General features: G+C 43.5%; 1 protein-coding gene across 2 annotated transcripts in view; it reads right to left on the bottom strand.

Moving 5' to 3' along the window:
- Positions 1–18,113, bottom strand: part of SLC12A1 (solute carrier family 12 member 1) — a 76,127-nt gene extending 58,014 nt beyond the window's left edge. Inside the window, exons 1-5 of one of the 2 annotated variants that reach the window (XM_083411909.1) lie at positions 17,575–18,113; positions 15,581–15,712; positions 14,768–14,843; positions 4,016–4,111; positions 3,229–3,324 (exon numbers count right to left, since the gene is read on the bottom strand). In XM_083411909.1, the coding sequence (XP_083268035.1) occupies positions 3,229–3,324; positions 4,016–4,111; positions 14,768–14,843; positions 15,581–15,712; positions 17,575–17,985 (811 nt within the window). In that variant the 5' untranslated portion in view covers positions 17,986–18,113. The remainder of the gene's footprint in view (positions 1–3,228; positions 3,325–4,015; positions 4,112–14,767; positions 14,844–15,580; positions 15,713–17,574) is intronic. The other variant, XM_083411908.1, reaches the window with a different exon arrangement.
- Positions 18,114–18,913: the final 800 nt, after the last annotated feature.

Below are 18,913 nucleotides of genomic sequence, written 5' to 3'. Positions count from 1 at the left end.
AAACAATATATAGTTCTGAAACTAAGGAACTATATATTTCTTAACTTTCTTTCTCTCTCTTTTAATCCATCTTCTATCACTCTCTCTTTCTCTCTCTCTTTTCACCTTTTTTCTTCCTTTGCCTCTGGATCTATGTTTTTTATTTTACATAGATTAGTGTTTTAGTCTGGACAAAAAAGACCTTTGATAATAATATTGATTTTTAAAAAATATAAAATCCAATAAAATTTATTAAAAAATAGAACCAAACAACAATATATATTTCTATTTAGGCAACAGCTAAAGTCCTGAAGTAATACTAAGAATAATAAGAATAATGATGATGATGATGATAATTTATACCCCGCCCATCTGGCTGGGTTTCCCCAGCCACTCTGGGCGGCTCCCAACAGAAATAATAATAATAATAATAATAATAATAATAATAATAATAATAATAATGCAATACAGCACCAGACATTAAAAACTTCCCTAAACAGGGCTGCCTTCAGATGTCTTCTAAAAGTCAGATAGTTGTTTATTTCCTTGACATCTGATGGGAGGGCGTTCCACAGGGCGGGTGCCACTACCGAGAAGGCCCTCTGCCTAGTTCAGGGCCTTTGAAGTCTTAAGGTTTTTTTCCAAATGAATGTACAGTGGTACCTCGGGTTACATACGCTTCAGATTACAGACTCCACTAACCCAGAAATAGTGCTTCAGGTTAAGAACTTTGCTTCAGGATGAGAACAGAAATCGTTCTCTGGCGGTGCGGCAGCAGCAGGAGGCCCCATTAGCTAAAGTGGTGCTTCAGGTTAAGAACAGTTTCAGGTTAAGAACGGACCTCCGAAATGAATTAAGTACTTAACCCGAGGTACCACTGTATTTAGGATTGAGTTGGGGGGACCAGGACTGCAGAAATCAAAGTCTAAAGCCTCACTCAGCCATGGAGCTCACTTAGTGGCTGTAGGACAGTTACTATCCAATAGCCCAGCCTAGGAAGATATTTTGCCCTCTGGATATATTGGACTACAACCCCCATCCTTCTGACCATTGACCATGTTGGCTGAGCATGATGGAAGTTGTGGACATGAAAACCTGGAGGGCACCATGTTGGCTACCCCTGACCTAGCCTGCCCCTCAGTGTTGTTGTGAGGGTGAAGTGTTGCACAGCTAATCACGAGTGTGCTCCCTGGAATTCCTTGGACAGGTAAAAGTGTAATAATAAGGTGAACAAACCTGTACTGTCCCAAAGGCTTCCCCAACCACATTGCAATCCAATCAAAATATCCCGTGAGAACTAACTTTCTGCAGACAACAGATTTAAACCACCAAGCTTCTTGCAAATGTGCAAAAACAAATGCTAAAACTGAAGACAACCTCTCACCTGGTATTGTGGGTGGACATACCAAAATCCAAGACCGGAAGACGTGGAGAAATATGGATCTGGAGCCTGAAAAGCTGCATGCACTACTCTGATGATTAGGCAATAGTACAAGAACCGGTTTCTAATATTTGCATCCAGCCTAGCCAGTCCTGAGGCTGCATAGGTAAAATGTAAAGGACCCCTGGACGGTTAAGTCCAGTCAAAGGCGACTATGGGCTTGTGGCGCTCATCTTGCTTTCAGGCCGAGGTAGCCGGCGTTTATCCACTGACAGCTTTATGGGTCATGTCGCCAGCAGGACTAAACTGCTTCTGGTGCAACAGGACACTGTGATATGGAAGCCAGAGCGCACAGATATGCTGTTTAACTTCCCTCCGCAATGGTACCTCTTTAGCTACTTGCACTGGCGTGCTTTTGAACTGCTAGGTTGGCAGGAGCTGGGACAGAGCAACGGGAGCTCACCCCGTTGCGGGGATTCGAACTGCCAACCTTCTGATCGGCAAGCCCAAGAGGCTCAATGGTTTAGACCACAGCGCCACCCGCGTCCCACTTGAGGCTGCATATTACAAGGATCATTGCTATGCACTCCCCTCTTTTTATGTAATTGCAATCATACTTGGTAAAAGGATTTTGGCCTTTCGCAGGCATACCTAGTACATAGATCAATCTATTTGGAATGCACTCCCACCGGAGGCAGTGATGGCCACCAACCTAGGTAGCTTTAAAAGAAGATTAGACAAATTCCTGAAGTTATCAATGACTATCAGTAACTACTCGCTGCAATGGCTATGTTCTACCTCCACTGTCAGAGGCAGCCATGCTTCTGGGATACCAGCTTCTGGGAATCACAAGTGGGCAGGGTGCTTTGGCAGCCAGGTCGTGCTTGCCAGTTTCCCGTAGGCATTGGGTTGACCACTGTGAGATCATCATGCTGGACCAGATGTGTTTTCAGCCTGATACAGCAGGCTCTTCTTATGTTCCTATCTATTTTTTATTGTAGTTACTCATAGTGTTCACCAGTGAGGAAACTTCTAGGGAAGAGCTCTTGTCAGATTACTATTATTAAAGCCAATGATTTGGCTAGAAATGTGGTTGCTCCTCAGGAATAATCACATGTGGTCTGAAACATGGGGAACATGGAGAATGACATCCCCATCCATCTTCTCTGAAATGGCACACCTGGGATTTCCATATGTAAATATTCTTCATAGGGATTTTCTGCATCTGCTTTGTAGAATCACCAAATAATGGATTCAGAAAGAGTCAGGAGACCCAATAAGATAAACCCTTGGTTTGCAGCTTGCAAACCAGGATTATCTCCTAGTGCCAGTCCGATTCATAGGAATCCTCATGAGCAGGTACTTTGTGGAAAGGCACCTGCTGAATAAATAGATACTTTAAGTACAGATACTTTAAGTACATGCACCTTTCCTGCTTGGCAGGGGGTTGGACTCGATGGCCCTTGTGGTCTCTTCCAACTCTATGATTCTATGATTCTACCTCCTTCGAATAACTTTCTCTGCTTCTGAACAGCTACAGAGTTGGGAATGTTGTCCTAATATCAACCTGCCTTTCTATAAGGCAAACATTTTGACTGCTAGTTTCAATAAATATGGTGAAATTACCCTCTCATCTAATTTGGCTCTCCTAAATATCCTAAATATTGGTCTTTTTCTCTAGGTTAGGCTAACCAATTAACATCAAGTAACGACCCTGCCTCTTCTCATCCAAGCTGTCTCCCATGCTTCAGTTGAGTCCTTGATACTTAGTCATTTAACTCCAATTTATTTGACTTGGATGGGCCAGCACAGTTATCACTTTTCCAGAGATACCTATAGTCTTCATTTGAAACACAAAATTGACTCACCTCCTCTTACCACTCCATTTGTACATATGGCAGACATGGAGATACCTGTTAAAGTTGTAACTACCACACTCAGGCAAATAACTACGACTCCAAGACCTGAAAAAATCCCAGAAAAGATGTTTGACCCTTGGTCATATAATTCATGCTAATTATATATATATATATATATAAAAGAAACCACCGTTTTCTAGTAAGAAGCCACCATCATTCATGGAGAGGGAAGAGGTCTGACTGGCTCTGTTAAATACCTGGAATTCATGTCATCAAGATAAAGAGTAAGACCCTGGACATTGGTGGAGCGTGCCAGAACTAATCCATGTTCTCAAGAGACTTTGTAAGTTAAGGGAGTAAGAAACAAGTTAATGAATCCAGTGATCTCCACGAAGTTTTACATCTTTAAGCAATCTGGATTGCCATGTCCACTGAAGAAAACCTGCAATGTTCTGAATACATTTTTAAAAAAAATGAAAGAGAAAAAGAACGAAAGCATCTCCAGGAAAATAAGATGATTCTGTTTCTCCATCGGTCTCAGACAGGATCATCTGACCTTTGTGAACTGAACGTTTTGATTCAGGAAAAAGATTAAGAATCAGTAAATTATAGTGTCTCAATACTGCTGATTATACTACTCACCTTCTGTTTCCTTTGAGTCTACTGTCCACTGTGCTGTTATTTTAGGTTGAGGAACCCTTTGACTTGTCTAATAGTAAGACAATACATGGGGAACTATTTCTGAACACCAAGAGTAAGAGGGCTGGGGAGAAACATCCTAAATATATTTTTTTACCTCCACGGACAAAACCATTAGTTGCTATTGCAGAAGTTGATAAGCCAGTAATAGAGGTGACCATGGTGGCAAGGAGGATAATGATAACTCCAAGACCTGTCAGCAATGAAAAGATGAAAAATGTAACTTGTGGCTCATAACTCACTACAATTGTTATTTAAAGTAGTAGAGAAATCAGACTTTGTCTTTCACTGGTAAAACCACTTCATTATTATAGCTATATGAATAGCTGTTTCCTCTCTCTTCCTCATTTTAGTTATGTACGTAAGACTATATAAGCCAGAGTAGTGCATGCTCTAGTTATATCATGCTTGGACTACGGCAATGCGCTCTACGTGGGACTACCTTTGAAGGTGACCCAGAAACTATAACTAATCCAGAATGCGGCAGCTAGACTGGTGACTGGGAGTGGCCGCTGAGACCATATGACACTGGTCCTGAAAGATCTACATTGGCTCTCAGTATGTTTCCGAGCACAATTCAAAGTGTTGGTGCTGACCTTTAAAGCCCTAAACTGCCTTAGCCCAGTATACCTGAAGGAGCATCTCCACCCCCATCATTCTGCCCAGACACTGAGGTCCAGCTCCGAGGGCCTTCTGGAGGTTCCCTCACTGCAAGAAGTGAAGCTACAGGGAACCAGGCAGAGGGCCTTCTCGGTGGTGGTGCCCACCCTGTGGAACGCCCTCCCATCAGATATCAAGGAAATAAACAACTATCTGACTTTTAGAAGGCATCTGAAGGCAGATCTGTTTAGGGAAGTTTTTAATGCCTGATGTTTTATTGTGTTTTTAAAATTCTGTTGGAAGCCACCCAGAGTGGCTGGTATAAATATTATTATTATTATTATTATTATTATTATTATTATTATTAACAACCTTCATTGGCTCCCAGTATGTTTCCGAGCACAATTCAAAGTGTTAATGCTGACCTTTAAACCCCTAAATGTCCTCAGGGTATAAACAAATTGTTGTTGTTATTTTAGGAATCAGATCCTCTTAATGTTCTGTATAGCACTTGGCAAATTTTGGTTAAATAACCATATTGTAATCAACGGGAGCAGCAGTAGGAGACAAAGCATGGGGCCTGTATCCAACTAATTGGGCACATGGAAAAACCTACATGACTGCATTGGAACTTCTCTCTCCCCTCATGTGCCCCCTACACCACCCCCAGCTCTGTTCTGGGGGGTTGGAGAAACCACCAGAGCAAACTTTGGGGTGCACTGGAGGAGAAGATGGAGAGGAAGTTATGTTGTACTCATATAAGTTACTCTATGTGAGCCTTGATTTAGTTGGCTACAAGCCTGAGTACCTGCGTTTGTTCACATTAACAACAGCTTTGCTTCACTTATCTGCCTGCTCCATCTGTTGTCTCCTCCTCTGTCAACATATTGATTGCAAGCTGCTTCCAGACTTCTCTTGCCTTCATGTTACTCAGCAACATGTGGCATCTGTTGATCATATTTTAATAACTAATACCGTAAAGTGGTACCTCAGGTTACAGATACTGGAAGTATCTTTGGAGATTATATTCCAGTATTAGCTCTGTTCTGGCTGTTCTTGGACAGCTAGATGTGTGCAGGACTAGTCAGTGAAAACTTTTATTGCTTATGGCTAAAGGCCTTTGCAAAGATTAAACAAGCTCAAACAAAACACATTTTTTAAAAAATATTGAAAGTACTGTATATGCATATTAAATAAAGATACAGTGGTACCTCGGGTTACATACGCTTCAGGTTACATACACTTCAGGTTATAGACTCCGCTAACCCAGAAATAGTACGTCAGGTTAAGAACTTTGCTTCAGGATGAGAACAGAAATCGTGCTCCGGCGGCATGGCGGCGGCAGGAGGCCCCATTAGCTAAAATGGTGCTTCAGGTTAAGAACAGTTTCAGGTTAAGAACGGACCTCCGGAACGAATTAAATTCTTAACCCGAGGTACCACTGTACTTTTCCATGTGCAAGACACCCCCACGTATAAGATGACTCCTATTTTTTTTGAACCCAAAATTAAGAAAACAAAACCCTAAAATAGAAGTGAAAAGCTGGATGATCTGCGGTGGCGGCGGCAGAAGCAAAGTGCAGAAGCAGTGGACACCACAAACTCCCCCTCGGCGGCAGCTGTGGCAGTGGCGGCGGAGAAGGAGGCTCCCAGGGAGGATGTTGAGGAAGCGCCAGGGGAACGGAATGCCCATTTTGCTCTGGGCCATGCCATCGAGCAAACTGAGCTGAGGAAGGGGGTGAGCTGGCTTGGGGAAGGGTGGGAGTTTGAGAGGGGAAGAGGAAAAAAAAGAAAGAAGGGCAAGGAGAGAGGTAGCTGAGGCAGCTCCTGTGGTTGAGTCGGTGGAGGCTTCAGGAGGCAAGCCAGTCGCTGGCATGCAGCCCGGAGGGGGAGGAGAAAGGGGGGAACATAGCTGTCAAGTGTCACTTATTTGAAGGGACAGTCCTTCATTCCAGCGCCATGTCCCGCTGCTGTCCCTTATTGATGGCTGTCCCTTAAATGTCCCTTAAATTATGTCCCTTAAATTTCAAAGGAAGCAGCTCCTCTCCCTCCCTCCCTCCCTGCCGGCCAGGGAGGAGGGAGGCTCCAACTGTGTTGCTTGTCTGTGTTGCTCACCAAATAAGAAGTCTAAGAATGACTGGGGAGTGGAGCTTGCATGCCTTGTGTGTGGCTAGTTAATGCAAGCTGAGGGGGTTTTTGAATGCTGGACGCCATTTTGTTGCACGTGCTGCTGCAAACTTTGCAGTGCAAAGCCAGGCCGGGGAGCCATCTTAAGTTGAGGCAGCATAGGCCTCGTGGTGCATGTGATTCAGATTCTATTCAGTTGAACCTCTGGTTACAAAGTTGGTTGGACAGTGTTCTCGAAGCTACCCAGCATGAATTTGACCAGACTGCAGGAGGACAGGAAGACTGGAGTGCCTGGAACAGGTGAGGCTGCAGGTCCCTTATTTGTAAGTTGACAGCTATGGGGGGGAAGGCAGCAGGAGGAACCGCCTCAGCCTGCCCGAGCCAAAATCCTGGACTTATGTTTCAGGGATCAGCAAACTTTTTCAGCCATGGGCGGGTCCACACTTTCTCAGACCTTGTGGGGGTCCGGACTATATTTTGCGGAGGGGGGGGGAGGTATGAGCCAATTCCTATGCCCCACAAATAACCCAGAGATGCATTTTAAATAAAAGCACACCTTCTACTCCTGTAAAAACACCAGGCAGGTCCCACAAATAACCCAGAGATGCATTTTAAATAAAAGGACACATTCTACTCATGTAAAAACACGCTGATTCCCAGACCGTTCGTGGGCTGGATTCAGAAGGCAATTGGGCAGCATCCGGCCCCGGGCCTTAGTTTGCCTACCCATGGCTTAAATATTTAAAAAATCCCCCCAGATGCCCATGTTCTGTGTACAAGACGACCCCCATTTTTTTACTATTTTTATAAAGTGAAAAACTTCGTTTTATACACGGAAAAATACAGTAATTTTGTGGCTCTGGTAGCAGTAATTTCTCCACAGTGCAGTAGCCTGCTTCAGAATGGGACAAACCATTTTAAAGTCCCAATCAAAGCAATGCAGTGTTAATAAATGAGCCACATCTGGATCATACTATTCGTTATCTCCCTATGCGCAGGAGGGAGCAAGATTGTGCATCTCTCCCACCCAGCACATCCCTCCAGGAACCTGCCCCCATCATTCCTAGACATCCATACCTAGACATTATGTTTGAAGAGGCGCAGACAATCCAATGCATGCAAAACCAAATTACATCAACAACAACCACCCCACAATTTGGGAACTGACCACGTGATTTGGGCTTATGTACAAAGTGGATTGGGGGGACGCGGGTAGCACTGTGGGTAAAAGCCTCAGCGCCTAGGGCTTGCCGATTGAAAGGTCGGCGGTTCGAATCCCCGTGGCGGGGTGCGCTCCCGTTGCTTGGTCCCAGCGCCTGCCAACCTAGCAGTTCGAAAGCACTCTCGGGTGCAAGTAGATAAATAGGGACTGCTTACTGCCGGGAAGGTAAACGGCGTTCCCGTGTGCTGCGCTGGCTCGCCAGATGCAGCTTTGTCACGCTGGCCACGTGACCCGGAAGTGTCTCCGGACAGCGCTGGCCCCCGGCCTCTTGAGTGAGATGGGCGCACAACCCTAGAGTCTGTTAAGACTGGCCCGTACGGGCAGGGGTACCTTTACCACAGTGGATTTAGATGTGTACAAAATATTCAAATGCTATAACCACACATAGGTGTCTGGGAGCATCTGCAGCAAGATAGACACATTTGGTGATGAGGCAGCACAGGGACAAGATTGGGGAGCATATCACCCAAATTCTGAATACTAGCAAATTATACTTTTGGAATTAAATTTGGGGCGGCGGAAGCAGAGCCATTGTGGTAGCTCTTGTTACAAAGTAACGCCAAGCTCTGATTAAAGTTTAGATTAAAAACCCCAGTTGTAAGGGCATTAAATAACATTAAAATGAATGGCTCTTGCCCGTGGCTATTTTCATACCTCGGAACAAAGTAATGCTTCTTGATAATGGCAATAAGTTACTAAACTACCCTTAAAAAAGGAACTAATTTTGCATGAAACCCCTGAGCAAAGTCTTGGCAATGTTAAGATGTGGAGTTTTCATGGCAAGGCATATACTTATATGTGCTTCCAGCTGCAAGGCCTCATTTGGTATGCATCATAAAACCGGCAAGCACCCTTTTGTCAGGCACAGTGCCAGGTGCAAACATGTAATGCTGTGGAGAGGGAGAAAACTTCCCGTCTCCCCTTCATTTATTCCAGCAAGTTTCCTGCCAAGCCATTCTCCTCTAAATAGCAAAAGTACTTTCGCTGTGTGATCCTGTACATGCCTGCTTAGAAACAAGTTCCACTGAGTTCAGTGGGACTTACTCCCAGGTAAGCATGAAATCAGCCCTGAGTGCTCACTGGAAGGACAGATCCTGAAGCTGAGGCTCCAATACATTAGCCACCTCACGAGAAGAGAGGACTCCCTGGAAAAGACTCTGAAGATTGAGGGCACAAGGAGAATGTGGTCACTAGTTCAAAAAGGTTGGCGACCATATCCATAGTGAAACAAACCCCTAGGAACCTCTTCCTCCTCATTCATTCATTTATTAACAAGATGTATATACCAATTATGTATGGCAGTAAGAGCTGGACCATAAAGAAGATTGATCACTGAAGAATGGATGCTTTTGAATTCTGGTGCTGGAGGAGACTCTTGAGAGTCCCATGGACTGCAAGAAGATCAAACCTATTCATTCTTAAGGAAATCAGCCCTGAGTGTTCACTGGAAGGACAGATCGTGAAGCTGAGGCTCCAATACTTTGGCCACCTCATGAGACGAAGACTCCCTGGGAAAGACTCTGATGTTGGGAAAGATGGAGGGCACAAGGAGAAGGGGACGACAGAGGACAAGGTGGTTGGACAGTGTTCTCGAAGCTATCAGCATGAGTTTGACCAAACTGTGGGAGGCAGTGGAAGACAGGAGTGCCTGGCATGCTCTGGTCCATGGGGTCACAAAGAGTCGGACACGACTAAACAACAACAAAGCATGCACAGGATTAAACCTTAAGCCTAATTGCAGAGTCCCCCCCCCCCCCATATAGCTCAAATACACATCCAGAAATCCTTATTCCAACAAAATGCCTTTGGAGCGAAAGTCCCATCTGCAGTATACATCTAGAGCAATATCATTTAAATGGCCATGGCTTCCTGCAATGAATCCTGGGAACTGTAGTTTGTTAAGGGTGCTGAGAGTTCTTAGGAGAACTCTGTTCCCTTCACAGAGCTATGATTCAGAGAATTCTTCCTCCTTAGAATTGCCTTCAGTGATCTCAATGGGGGGTGGGGTGGAGAGGATGGGGGCAAAATTATTTGTTGGCTCTGGCTCCATCTTTCAGTGGCTCTGCTCCACCAACTGTTGGTACTCCTGTCTTGCACCCTACTAGTCCCAACACCACCAGCCACCACTGGGTACAATCCTTAGCCATAATCCCAGTGCAGCTGGTGTTCATGTTCAGAAACAACAACAACTCAGTTATGTGTGGAGAAGCCTTCCCCGTCACTGCTGTCTCCCAATCATCTCAGAATCTAGCATTCATCCAAATGTTTTGGCTCCTGAACGCCGCAAACCCAGAAGTGAGTGTTCTGGTTTGCGAACGTTCTTTTGGAACCCTATCGTCCAATGAGGCTTCCACGGCTTCCGATTGGCTGCAGGAAGCTCCTGCAGCCAATCGGAAGCCACGCCTTAGTTTTTGAACGTTTTCAGAAGTCGAATGGACTTCCGGAATGGATTCCATTCAAAACCAAGGCACGACTGTACTTAGGTATACTTTCTGCTCCCTGTAGGTAGACAACTTATAAATGTCTTTGCTCCAACTGGCTTGTTCACATCCACACAGCTTTTGCCTTTTTTACTAAAAAAAATGAAAAAAAAGGTTCATTTTCACCAGGAGTACTTGCCATCTGAGCGCAACTGAACTGCGTGTTTTCTAAAGAAAACAGATTTCACTGTAGGGGTTCCAGCCCCTTAGGAGTAAAATACAGTGTGTACATCGTCAACAAGACTCAGGCTGCAAAAGTCCATCTGACATCATCTTCATTTTATCAGGAAGTTGTGTGTCAATTAGATACTGTTTGAAGTTTACTTGCAGTGATTTTGAGGTGGCTGGGCTTAATATTCCCAGTGCTTTTTTTCGGGGGGGACACAGGGGTATGCATACCCCTAAACATTTTGTGAATCTTTGTCCATTTACTGTATTTATTTTCCCCAATTTGAGCTATAAAATGATGATTTTCTTGAATCAAAATGAGATTACCCCTAAACATTTTTTTAGAAAAAAAGCACCGATTATTCCTGTTATTTTGCAAGTCTGTAGGATGGTGTTGTTCCCCCAACAGTGATGTTATTTCCCCGCTAAACATGAAGGCAGCTGTTGTTGACAGGAAACACCCTGCATCAGCTCCTCATAATTTTTTTTCTGCGATAGATTGCACAACAATGAGCAGATAGTCTCACACACGTCATACATACTGATTGTGATTCTCAGATTTCGGTTCAGTCCATTAAAAACACACTGTCTAGTTAACATGTGTTTTAGTGATACGCCTTTTAGAAGCAATGTTTTGCAAATTCTCTTGCAGAAATGGGCCATATAAAAAGACATTGCATTTACCTTTTCTACCATCTGCAAAAAAAGAAACGGCGTTCTTTCAATCGATAGTATCCTGTGTTAGCGCTGCTGTTGTTGGAACTCCATCTAAAATGACCCAACATTCCTTCTACAACTGCAGTGCAAAATGTGCTTTGGTTTCAGGGAGAGATGGACCAGAGCATTTGATGCTAATGGCAGCTTGCCTCCTAGAGCAAATAGCAGCTTGGTATTCATCAGCTTGGTATTCATTGGTATTCATTCATTCATTCATCAAAAGGGACGCGGGTGGCACTGTGGGTTAAACCACAGAGTCTAGGACTTGCCGATCAGAAGGTCGGCAGTTCGAATCCCCGCAACAGGGTGAGCTCCCGTTGCTCGGTCCCTGCTCCTGCCAACCTAGCAGCTCGAAAGCATGTCACTGCTAGTAGATAAATAGGTACTGCTCTGGCAGGAAGGTAAACGGCGTTTCCGTGCGCTGCTCTGGTTCGCCAGAAGCGGCTTAGTCGTGCTGGCCACATGACCCGGAAGCTGTATGCTGGCTGCCTCGGCCAGTAAAGCAAGATGAGCACCGCAACCCCAGAGTCGGTGATGACTAGACCTAATGGTCAGAGGTCCCTTTACCTTTAGCTTTACTATTCATCAGAAGCACCTTGCAATGGGAAGATAAGCTTCTAAACCCACCCCACCCTGGTGTTTCGAAAGGGGAGTCTAAATGCCCTAGTAAAGGGCCTTTCTCTATATGTGAAGTCTGAGTTGGCCACACCTATTCCCAGTATGCAGCCCCCAGAGGACTGACCAAGGGTGAATGCAGCTCTCAGGCCACAGGAGATCTGCCCCCTCCCTATAGGGGCTGCATCAGTAATAATGTACAGCCATATATGTACCGCCGGAGCATTGGTTTTTTTTTGGGGGGGGGGAGTTGCTGCTGGAGGGGGTTTGCTGCTGCTATTGCAGTTGGTTTTTGTAGCTTTATTTTAGATTGTGTGTGATTTATGTGGAAATTGTTCGGTTTGGTTACATTTTTTTTAATGTTTGATTTCTTGTGTATTTTTTAAATAAATTTATTAGAATATAAAGAAGAACTCAGAGCTTCTTATCAAATCTCTTTTCCCCTTCTAAGCTAAAACAGTAATCTAAGTATCTTATCAAAAGGAAAAAAGAGAAGAAAAAGAGCAAGAAGGAAAAAGGAAAAAGAGAAGAATATAAATATAATAAAGAAATAGTTTGGTTTCATATTTTTTATGTTTTATTTATTGTTTATGTTGTGGTTATGTATTTTTTTCATGTTGTAAGCCTCCTTGAGCATAGTTTGAACTGTGGAAAGGTGGCGTAGAAATAAAATTATATATGTATGTATGTATGTATGTATGTATGAAAGTGCCTCTGCCCGATTAAAGGAAAATCAAAACATACATTGAATGCATACATTGTCGACTATGTGTTACACTTGTTTAAGCTGCTTAGAGCAGATCAGTTTGTTGTTGTTGGTGGTGGTGGTGTTATTTATATGCCATCCATCCGACTGGGTTCCCCCAGCCACTCTGGGCGACTTCCAACAAACTAAATCACAATATGAAAATAAATCAAACATGTAAACTTCCCTGAACAGGGCTGCCTTCAGATGCCTTAGTTTCATACACCTACCTGGTTAATACAGGGTGGGTACCAAACACTCCATGCTCTTCATTATAATTGTATATGTTGTTTTTCCTTTGGGCACACATATGGAATGATAGTGTAGACCAGTGGATCTGAAACTTTGTGTTATTAGGCTACTCTTTCCATATTGACCTCTGCCTGGAGCAACTAGGCTTCTGGGGGAGTCTCTTAGGAACCTCACTGCTATAGACCCAGGCTGAATATATCTTCTACTTTTACGGCACATTTAAATCACACTGCCTTCCCCAAGAACACTGAGCACTGCAGTTTGTTAAAGGTAATGGGCATTGTAGCTCCTTAAGGGGTAAACCTTTGAGGGGAAATTTGTGCTTTGATTATCGTCTTCCAAAGCAACTACTTTACAGTCATACCTCGGGTTACAGATGCTTCAGGTTGCGTTTTTTTGGGTTACGGACCGTCGAAACCTGGAAGTACCAGAACTGGTTACTTCTGGGTTTTGGTGGTCGTGCATGTGCAGAAGCGCTAAATCGTGCTTTGCACATGCGCAGAAGCACCGAATTGCAACCCGTGTGTGCGCAGACGTGCCGCTGCAGGTTGCGGACGCTGTGGGTTGCGAACGTGCATCCCACACGGATCACATCCGCAACCCAAGCGTCCGCTGTATTCCGAACTTAAAAATGGAAAGCGCAGTGCTGGTGGTCAACAAAAGATCTTTACAGACTCTCTCAAGGCAAATCTTTAAAAATGTCATATAAGCACAGACAACTGGGAAACACTGGCCTGTGAGCGCTCCGGTTGGAGAACAGCCTTTACCAAAGGTGTCATGGGCTTTGACGACGCTCGAACTCAGGATGCAATGGAGAAACGTGCTAAGAAGAAGGCACGCTTGGCAAACCCTCACCGTGATCAACTTCTGCCCGGAAACCAATGTCCCCACTGTGGAAGGATGTGTGGATCCAGAATTGTCGTCCACAGCCACTTACGGACTCACTGTTAAAACCATGTTCATGGAAGACGATCTGACTCGGCTACAAGTGATCACCAAAGAAGAAGAAGAAAGGTACAGGGTGTACTGAGCCCCCTTTTCCACGAATAGGAGTAACCCTGTTTCTAGACTGCATTGCTTCAGACTTCAAAGGGTGTGGGTTTTACAGTATATGATGGATTGCTGCCCCACAAAAGGTGAGGAAACAATCCAACACAGGGAAAACTTGATGTAAGAAGAATGGTTCTCGCCTTTCCCTCTCGCTGATGCGGTAGTTTTCTATAAGCTGTGATTTATTTGCTTTTCAGGCCGAAGCATTCGGCCATGTGATTTCCCCACCTGCAATTTGGAATGGGACATGTACAGTCCAGAAATGGGTGGATGGCCTCCGTTTGCTGTTTGTGAGAACCAGACTCTTAAAAAGCTCCTAAAAATAGTCAAATAATTCCAAATGTATGGCTTTAAAGATGCAGTGCCAAACTGTAAGGTACGTACTTTTCATTTATATACAGTGCTTGCCATCAACACAGTACTGAATATTAGATTGACACAAGAAGCTGCTTTTGGAATAGACAAGGTTTTTGTCTGAAAAGCTAGATGAAGGTATGATAAGTAAATCCTGCTCCATAATCTGATGGTTGGCACATTAGGTTATTAGTCCTGATTGATTTCATAGAGTTGTATACAATGCTAGCCTTTCTCAGAGTAGGCCCATCAAAGTTAATGGGCATGACAAACTACATTAATGTCAAAGTAGGATTTAGTTTGAGACAAAGCATAATTTTGAAAGTATTCACATGTCTGTTCCTTTTAAAGATAGCAATTTACACAAAATAGTTTTTTTTCATAATTATAAAAAAGATGTTAAACAAATGTGTACCATTATACCCATTCACACTTTAGTTTAAATGCTAATCATCTTTGTTGGAAATTTCTCCTGTTTCTCCTTCATATAGTGGAAAAATATACTTTCAGAAATACGTACCAATTCCAGCTTGACCTACAATCCAGGAGAGTCGGATGAAGAGCATCACCCCCCAGATATTCAGCATGCATCTCACCTAAATTATAAACAAAGACAATTGCATCACCATGTAATTGCAGAATGCAAGAGTTTTCCGTGTATAAAAATCACCTATGGCTTTGAAGACTATGATCAGTTCAGTGAAAATGTTTAACAAGGCTATGAGACAAAACAGTCAAATGTAAAAGTGGTCATAACACAACAAACAACAGCAATGACCAGTGGCCCTTCATGTAATAATAATAATAATAATAATAATAATAATAATAATAATTTTTTATTTATACCCCGCCCTCCCCAGCCAAGGCCGGGCTCAGAGCGGCTTACAAGCAATAATAAAAACAAGATGAATGATTACAACTTAAAAACAAAAGTAAAATACAACATTAAAATAATGGAACATTAAAATATTAAAATGTAGCCTTATCGCAGGAGGAGAAGGAAAAGAAAAAAGAAAGAGAGGGAGGGAGGGAATCAAATTGGCTCCAAGCCAAAGGCCAGGCGGAACAACTCTGTCTTACAGGCCCTGCGGAAAGAAAGCACGTCACCAGAAAGGAGATTCTGACTAAAAACCAGGAAGAACTTTCTGACAGCAAGGGCTGTTCAACAGTGGAATGGGCTTCCTCAGAAGGTGGTGGCATCTCCTTCCTTGGAGGCTTTTAAGCAGAGGTTGGGTGGCCATCTGTCATAGATGCTTTAGTCGAGATTCCTGCATCACAAGAGGTTAGCCTAGATGACCCTAGGGGTCTCTTCTAGGATATATATTTTGCTTACCAGGACTCCTTTCACCCATCCAAATTTCACAAAGCCTCCTTTGGTTTCTTCTTCCTTGTTGGATTCCGCTTCTTCTGTATTGTCATCTGCCTTGGCGAATTTGTCAACTGAACCAGAAGTCACCGCAATGTTCTAAACAACGACAAAAATTATTTTAAAAGGTATTTAGCATGATTGTCTTTCAGATGAAAGGAACGGGAGCGTGTCTAGCCTGTGGTTCCACAGGAAATATGCAGAATGTGTGAGCAGGGATACAGCAATCTGAAAATCTCAGTTTTCCCCCTTTTAAAAGAAAACAAGGGTCTGGCATTTATGTGAAGATATGGACAATGCCAGCTGCAAATAAGACACCAAAGCAAATGAGATTTTCAGTGGTTGGAGGTTGCGCTTCAGGACCTGGATAGCTCCCTTCTGTAATTAGCAAAACTATAACAAATCGTGCAAAATAGGAGAAAACAAGCAAATCTCCAGCTTTCCCCCTCGCATGGAATACAACATCGTTCTGCCAAGGCATGGCAAGACTTTTTCTCTACATATCATTTTCTCATTTCATTAGGGACTTGAAAGAGACAGAATCTTGGATGGTGTGAATTTTCTAGATATATTCATATATCCATGGCCTCTAAAAATTCTCCATGCTATTTTTGGTGGCAAATTTTGAGTGTTGTGTGTGTGTGTGTGTGTTTCATGGTATTTTCTACAGAGGAGGACAAGAATTCTCAAACAGCTCAGGAACAGCTTGAAAGCATATGGGGCTGTATGCAGTGTTCTCTGTCTGCTAGTCCAAGGACTCTTGTGCTAACGGACAGGTGAATTTTAATGTTGTGCAACAGAGGAATCCACTGTGACAGTTGTGCCAATGGAAACTCATTGTGCATTTGAATGCTTTATTTATTTTACAACAAAGTCACCAGCAACCTGCTTATGTGTTCATTGGCGCAAAGCATTTTGCTACTGAAATAAGAATACGGCCGAGTGACTTTAACTTAGTGCTGCATGGGACACGTTACATTAAAGAAACTGTGTATATATATATATAAATTTGGTATCAACCCTATGCTAACTGATAAACAGGATCTATTGTTTTACATCAGTGGGCTTCATATTTTTAAACCTTAGGACCCTTCCCACTATGGAATTATCCATGAAGCAGTTCCTGCAATCCAGAGCTCTACAGCTTTCCCCCTGACATGCTTATTATCTGTATATTATATGAAGCTCCACCTGAACAGTTACTACATTACTGAGAACTAGATCTTTGTGTTAAGCTGATTGCAAGCTGCTTCTTTTTTTTTAAGCCTTGCTTTATTACATAAAATCATGGGTGCTTATTTATATACATAGAAAGAAAGTTGGGGATTTAGGTCCCACTGAATTTAATTAACCCAGCTCACAGCTAAGCATACAAGATTTCAATGTTATGCATGCATACCTGGCAGTGGGCCCCATTGAAGACGACGAAGAAGAAGAGTTTGGATTTGATATCCTGCCTTTCACTCCCTTTAAGGAGTCTCAAAGTGGCTAAGATTCTCCTTTCCCTTCCTCCCCCACAACAAACACTCTGTGAGGTGAGTGGGGCTGAGAGACTTCAGAGAAGTGTGACTGGCCCAAGGTCACCCAGCAGCTGCATGTGGAGGAGCGGAGACGCGAACCCGGTTCCCCAGATTACGAGACTACCGCTCTTAACCACTACACCACACTGGCTCTCTTGAGCAGGGATACCCAATATAGTGCCATCCAGATGTGGACTACAACTCCCATCGGTCCCAACCAGGGTGGTCAATGGTCAAGAATGATGGGAGTTGTATTCCACAATATCAAGATCTCTGCCCCTGCCATTAAATATAGACTTCCATCTGAGTAAATATGAATTGGATTGAGCTACAAGTATGGTCATTCTTAATACTCTCTCAGTTGAGGCTATACGGGTTATGTTACCAATAACTCTTCAAAAGAACAAAAGAGATTATCTGTCTTTTCTTTCTTTGACATACCTTTGCCAGCTGTTCGTGAATATCCATCAGACTTGGTCTGTTAATTTTGACCCCACTGACACTGCCAGTGTTTCGGTAGTAACCAATCTTAGGCACGGCATCCATTGTATTATGACCAAATGTTTTCAGGTAATACGTGTTGCTGTGGGTATCATAAGGGTGAAAATTCCCATCTGTTTTCGCGGCATCTCCGTTTTGAAAGAAATTGTCATATAATTCTCTGTTTTCAGGCCTGTAGCCGACTCGGAGTCTATTATTGACATCGTCTGCAAAAGAAGTCTCTTCGTAGCGTTGTGAGTCGGGATCGCCTTGAGATTGTACTGTATTGTCATGGCTTTCATTAATGACATTGACCTGAAATCTGTTTGGACATGGGTCCAAAAATACATTTGGAGAATTATTCATAGACATATTTATGGGCAACAGATATTTTAGTCACGGATCTTACTGCTTCTTTGTCGTCAGATTCCCAGACTGCTGTGGTGTGCAGATGATCCCGGTGTCTCTCATTCAGTAATTGCTTCCGCCAACACTCTTACTCTTAAAATGATAATGTGCAACTCTGTCAACCAACAAAGAAAAAACAAGCAATATTTTAAATTAGCTGATTTCTTCCCAGCCATCAAACCTGGTGTCTTACCATTTATTTTTATTTTTAAAATATCAAATCTATGCACTACCTTTCAACAGACAGCTGTGAGAATGGTTTGCAAGACAGAATAAGACATCAGGGAAAGTGTAAGATCCAATAGGATTCAAAGCAGCAGGAAAATTCATGCTGAAGGTTCCAGAGAGCGAATGCCTGGAACATAATTACTTGACCAGAGAACTGTGATGCAAAATTCTGTAAGGAAGGTGTGTGTGTGTGTGTGTGTGTGTGTAACTGCTGCTGGCAGGAGCCCAACAGCAGAACAGAAAAGCCCCAAAATGGGGGGAAGAAGGGGCTGAGCCAGCCTGCAATCTCCTTAGTTGGGCATTTGACCTGATGTAGGCCTGATTGACTGCAAGAAGATCAAACCTATCCATTCTTAAGGAAATCAGCCCTGAGTGCTCACTGGAAGGACAGATCCTGAAGCTGAGGCTCCAATACTTTGGCCACCTCATGAGAAGATAAGACTCCCTGGAAAAGACCCTAACGTTGGGAAAGATGGAGGGCACAAGGAGAAGGGGACGACATGGTTGGACAGTGTTGTCGAGGCTACCGGCATGGGTTTGACCAAGCTGCAGGGGGCAGTGGAAGGCAGGAGTGCCTGGGGTGATCTGGTCCATGGGGTCACGAAGAGTCGGACACGACTAAACGACTAAACAACAACAACAACAACATGCCTGATTGCTTTGC

Source organism: Podarcis tiliguerta (genome assembly GCF_965153285.1).
Source record: "Podarcis tiliguerta genome assembly, chromosome: 14".
Taxonomy (NCBI): Eukaryota; Metazoa; Chordata; class Lepidosauria; order Squamata; family Lacertidae; genus Podarcis; species Podarcis tiliguerta.
This window is presented reverse-complemented; position numbering and strand designations above follow the sequence as displayed.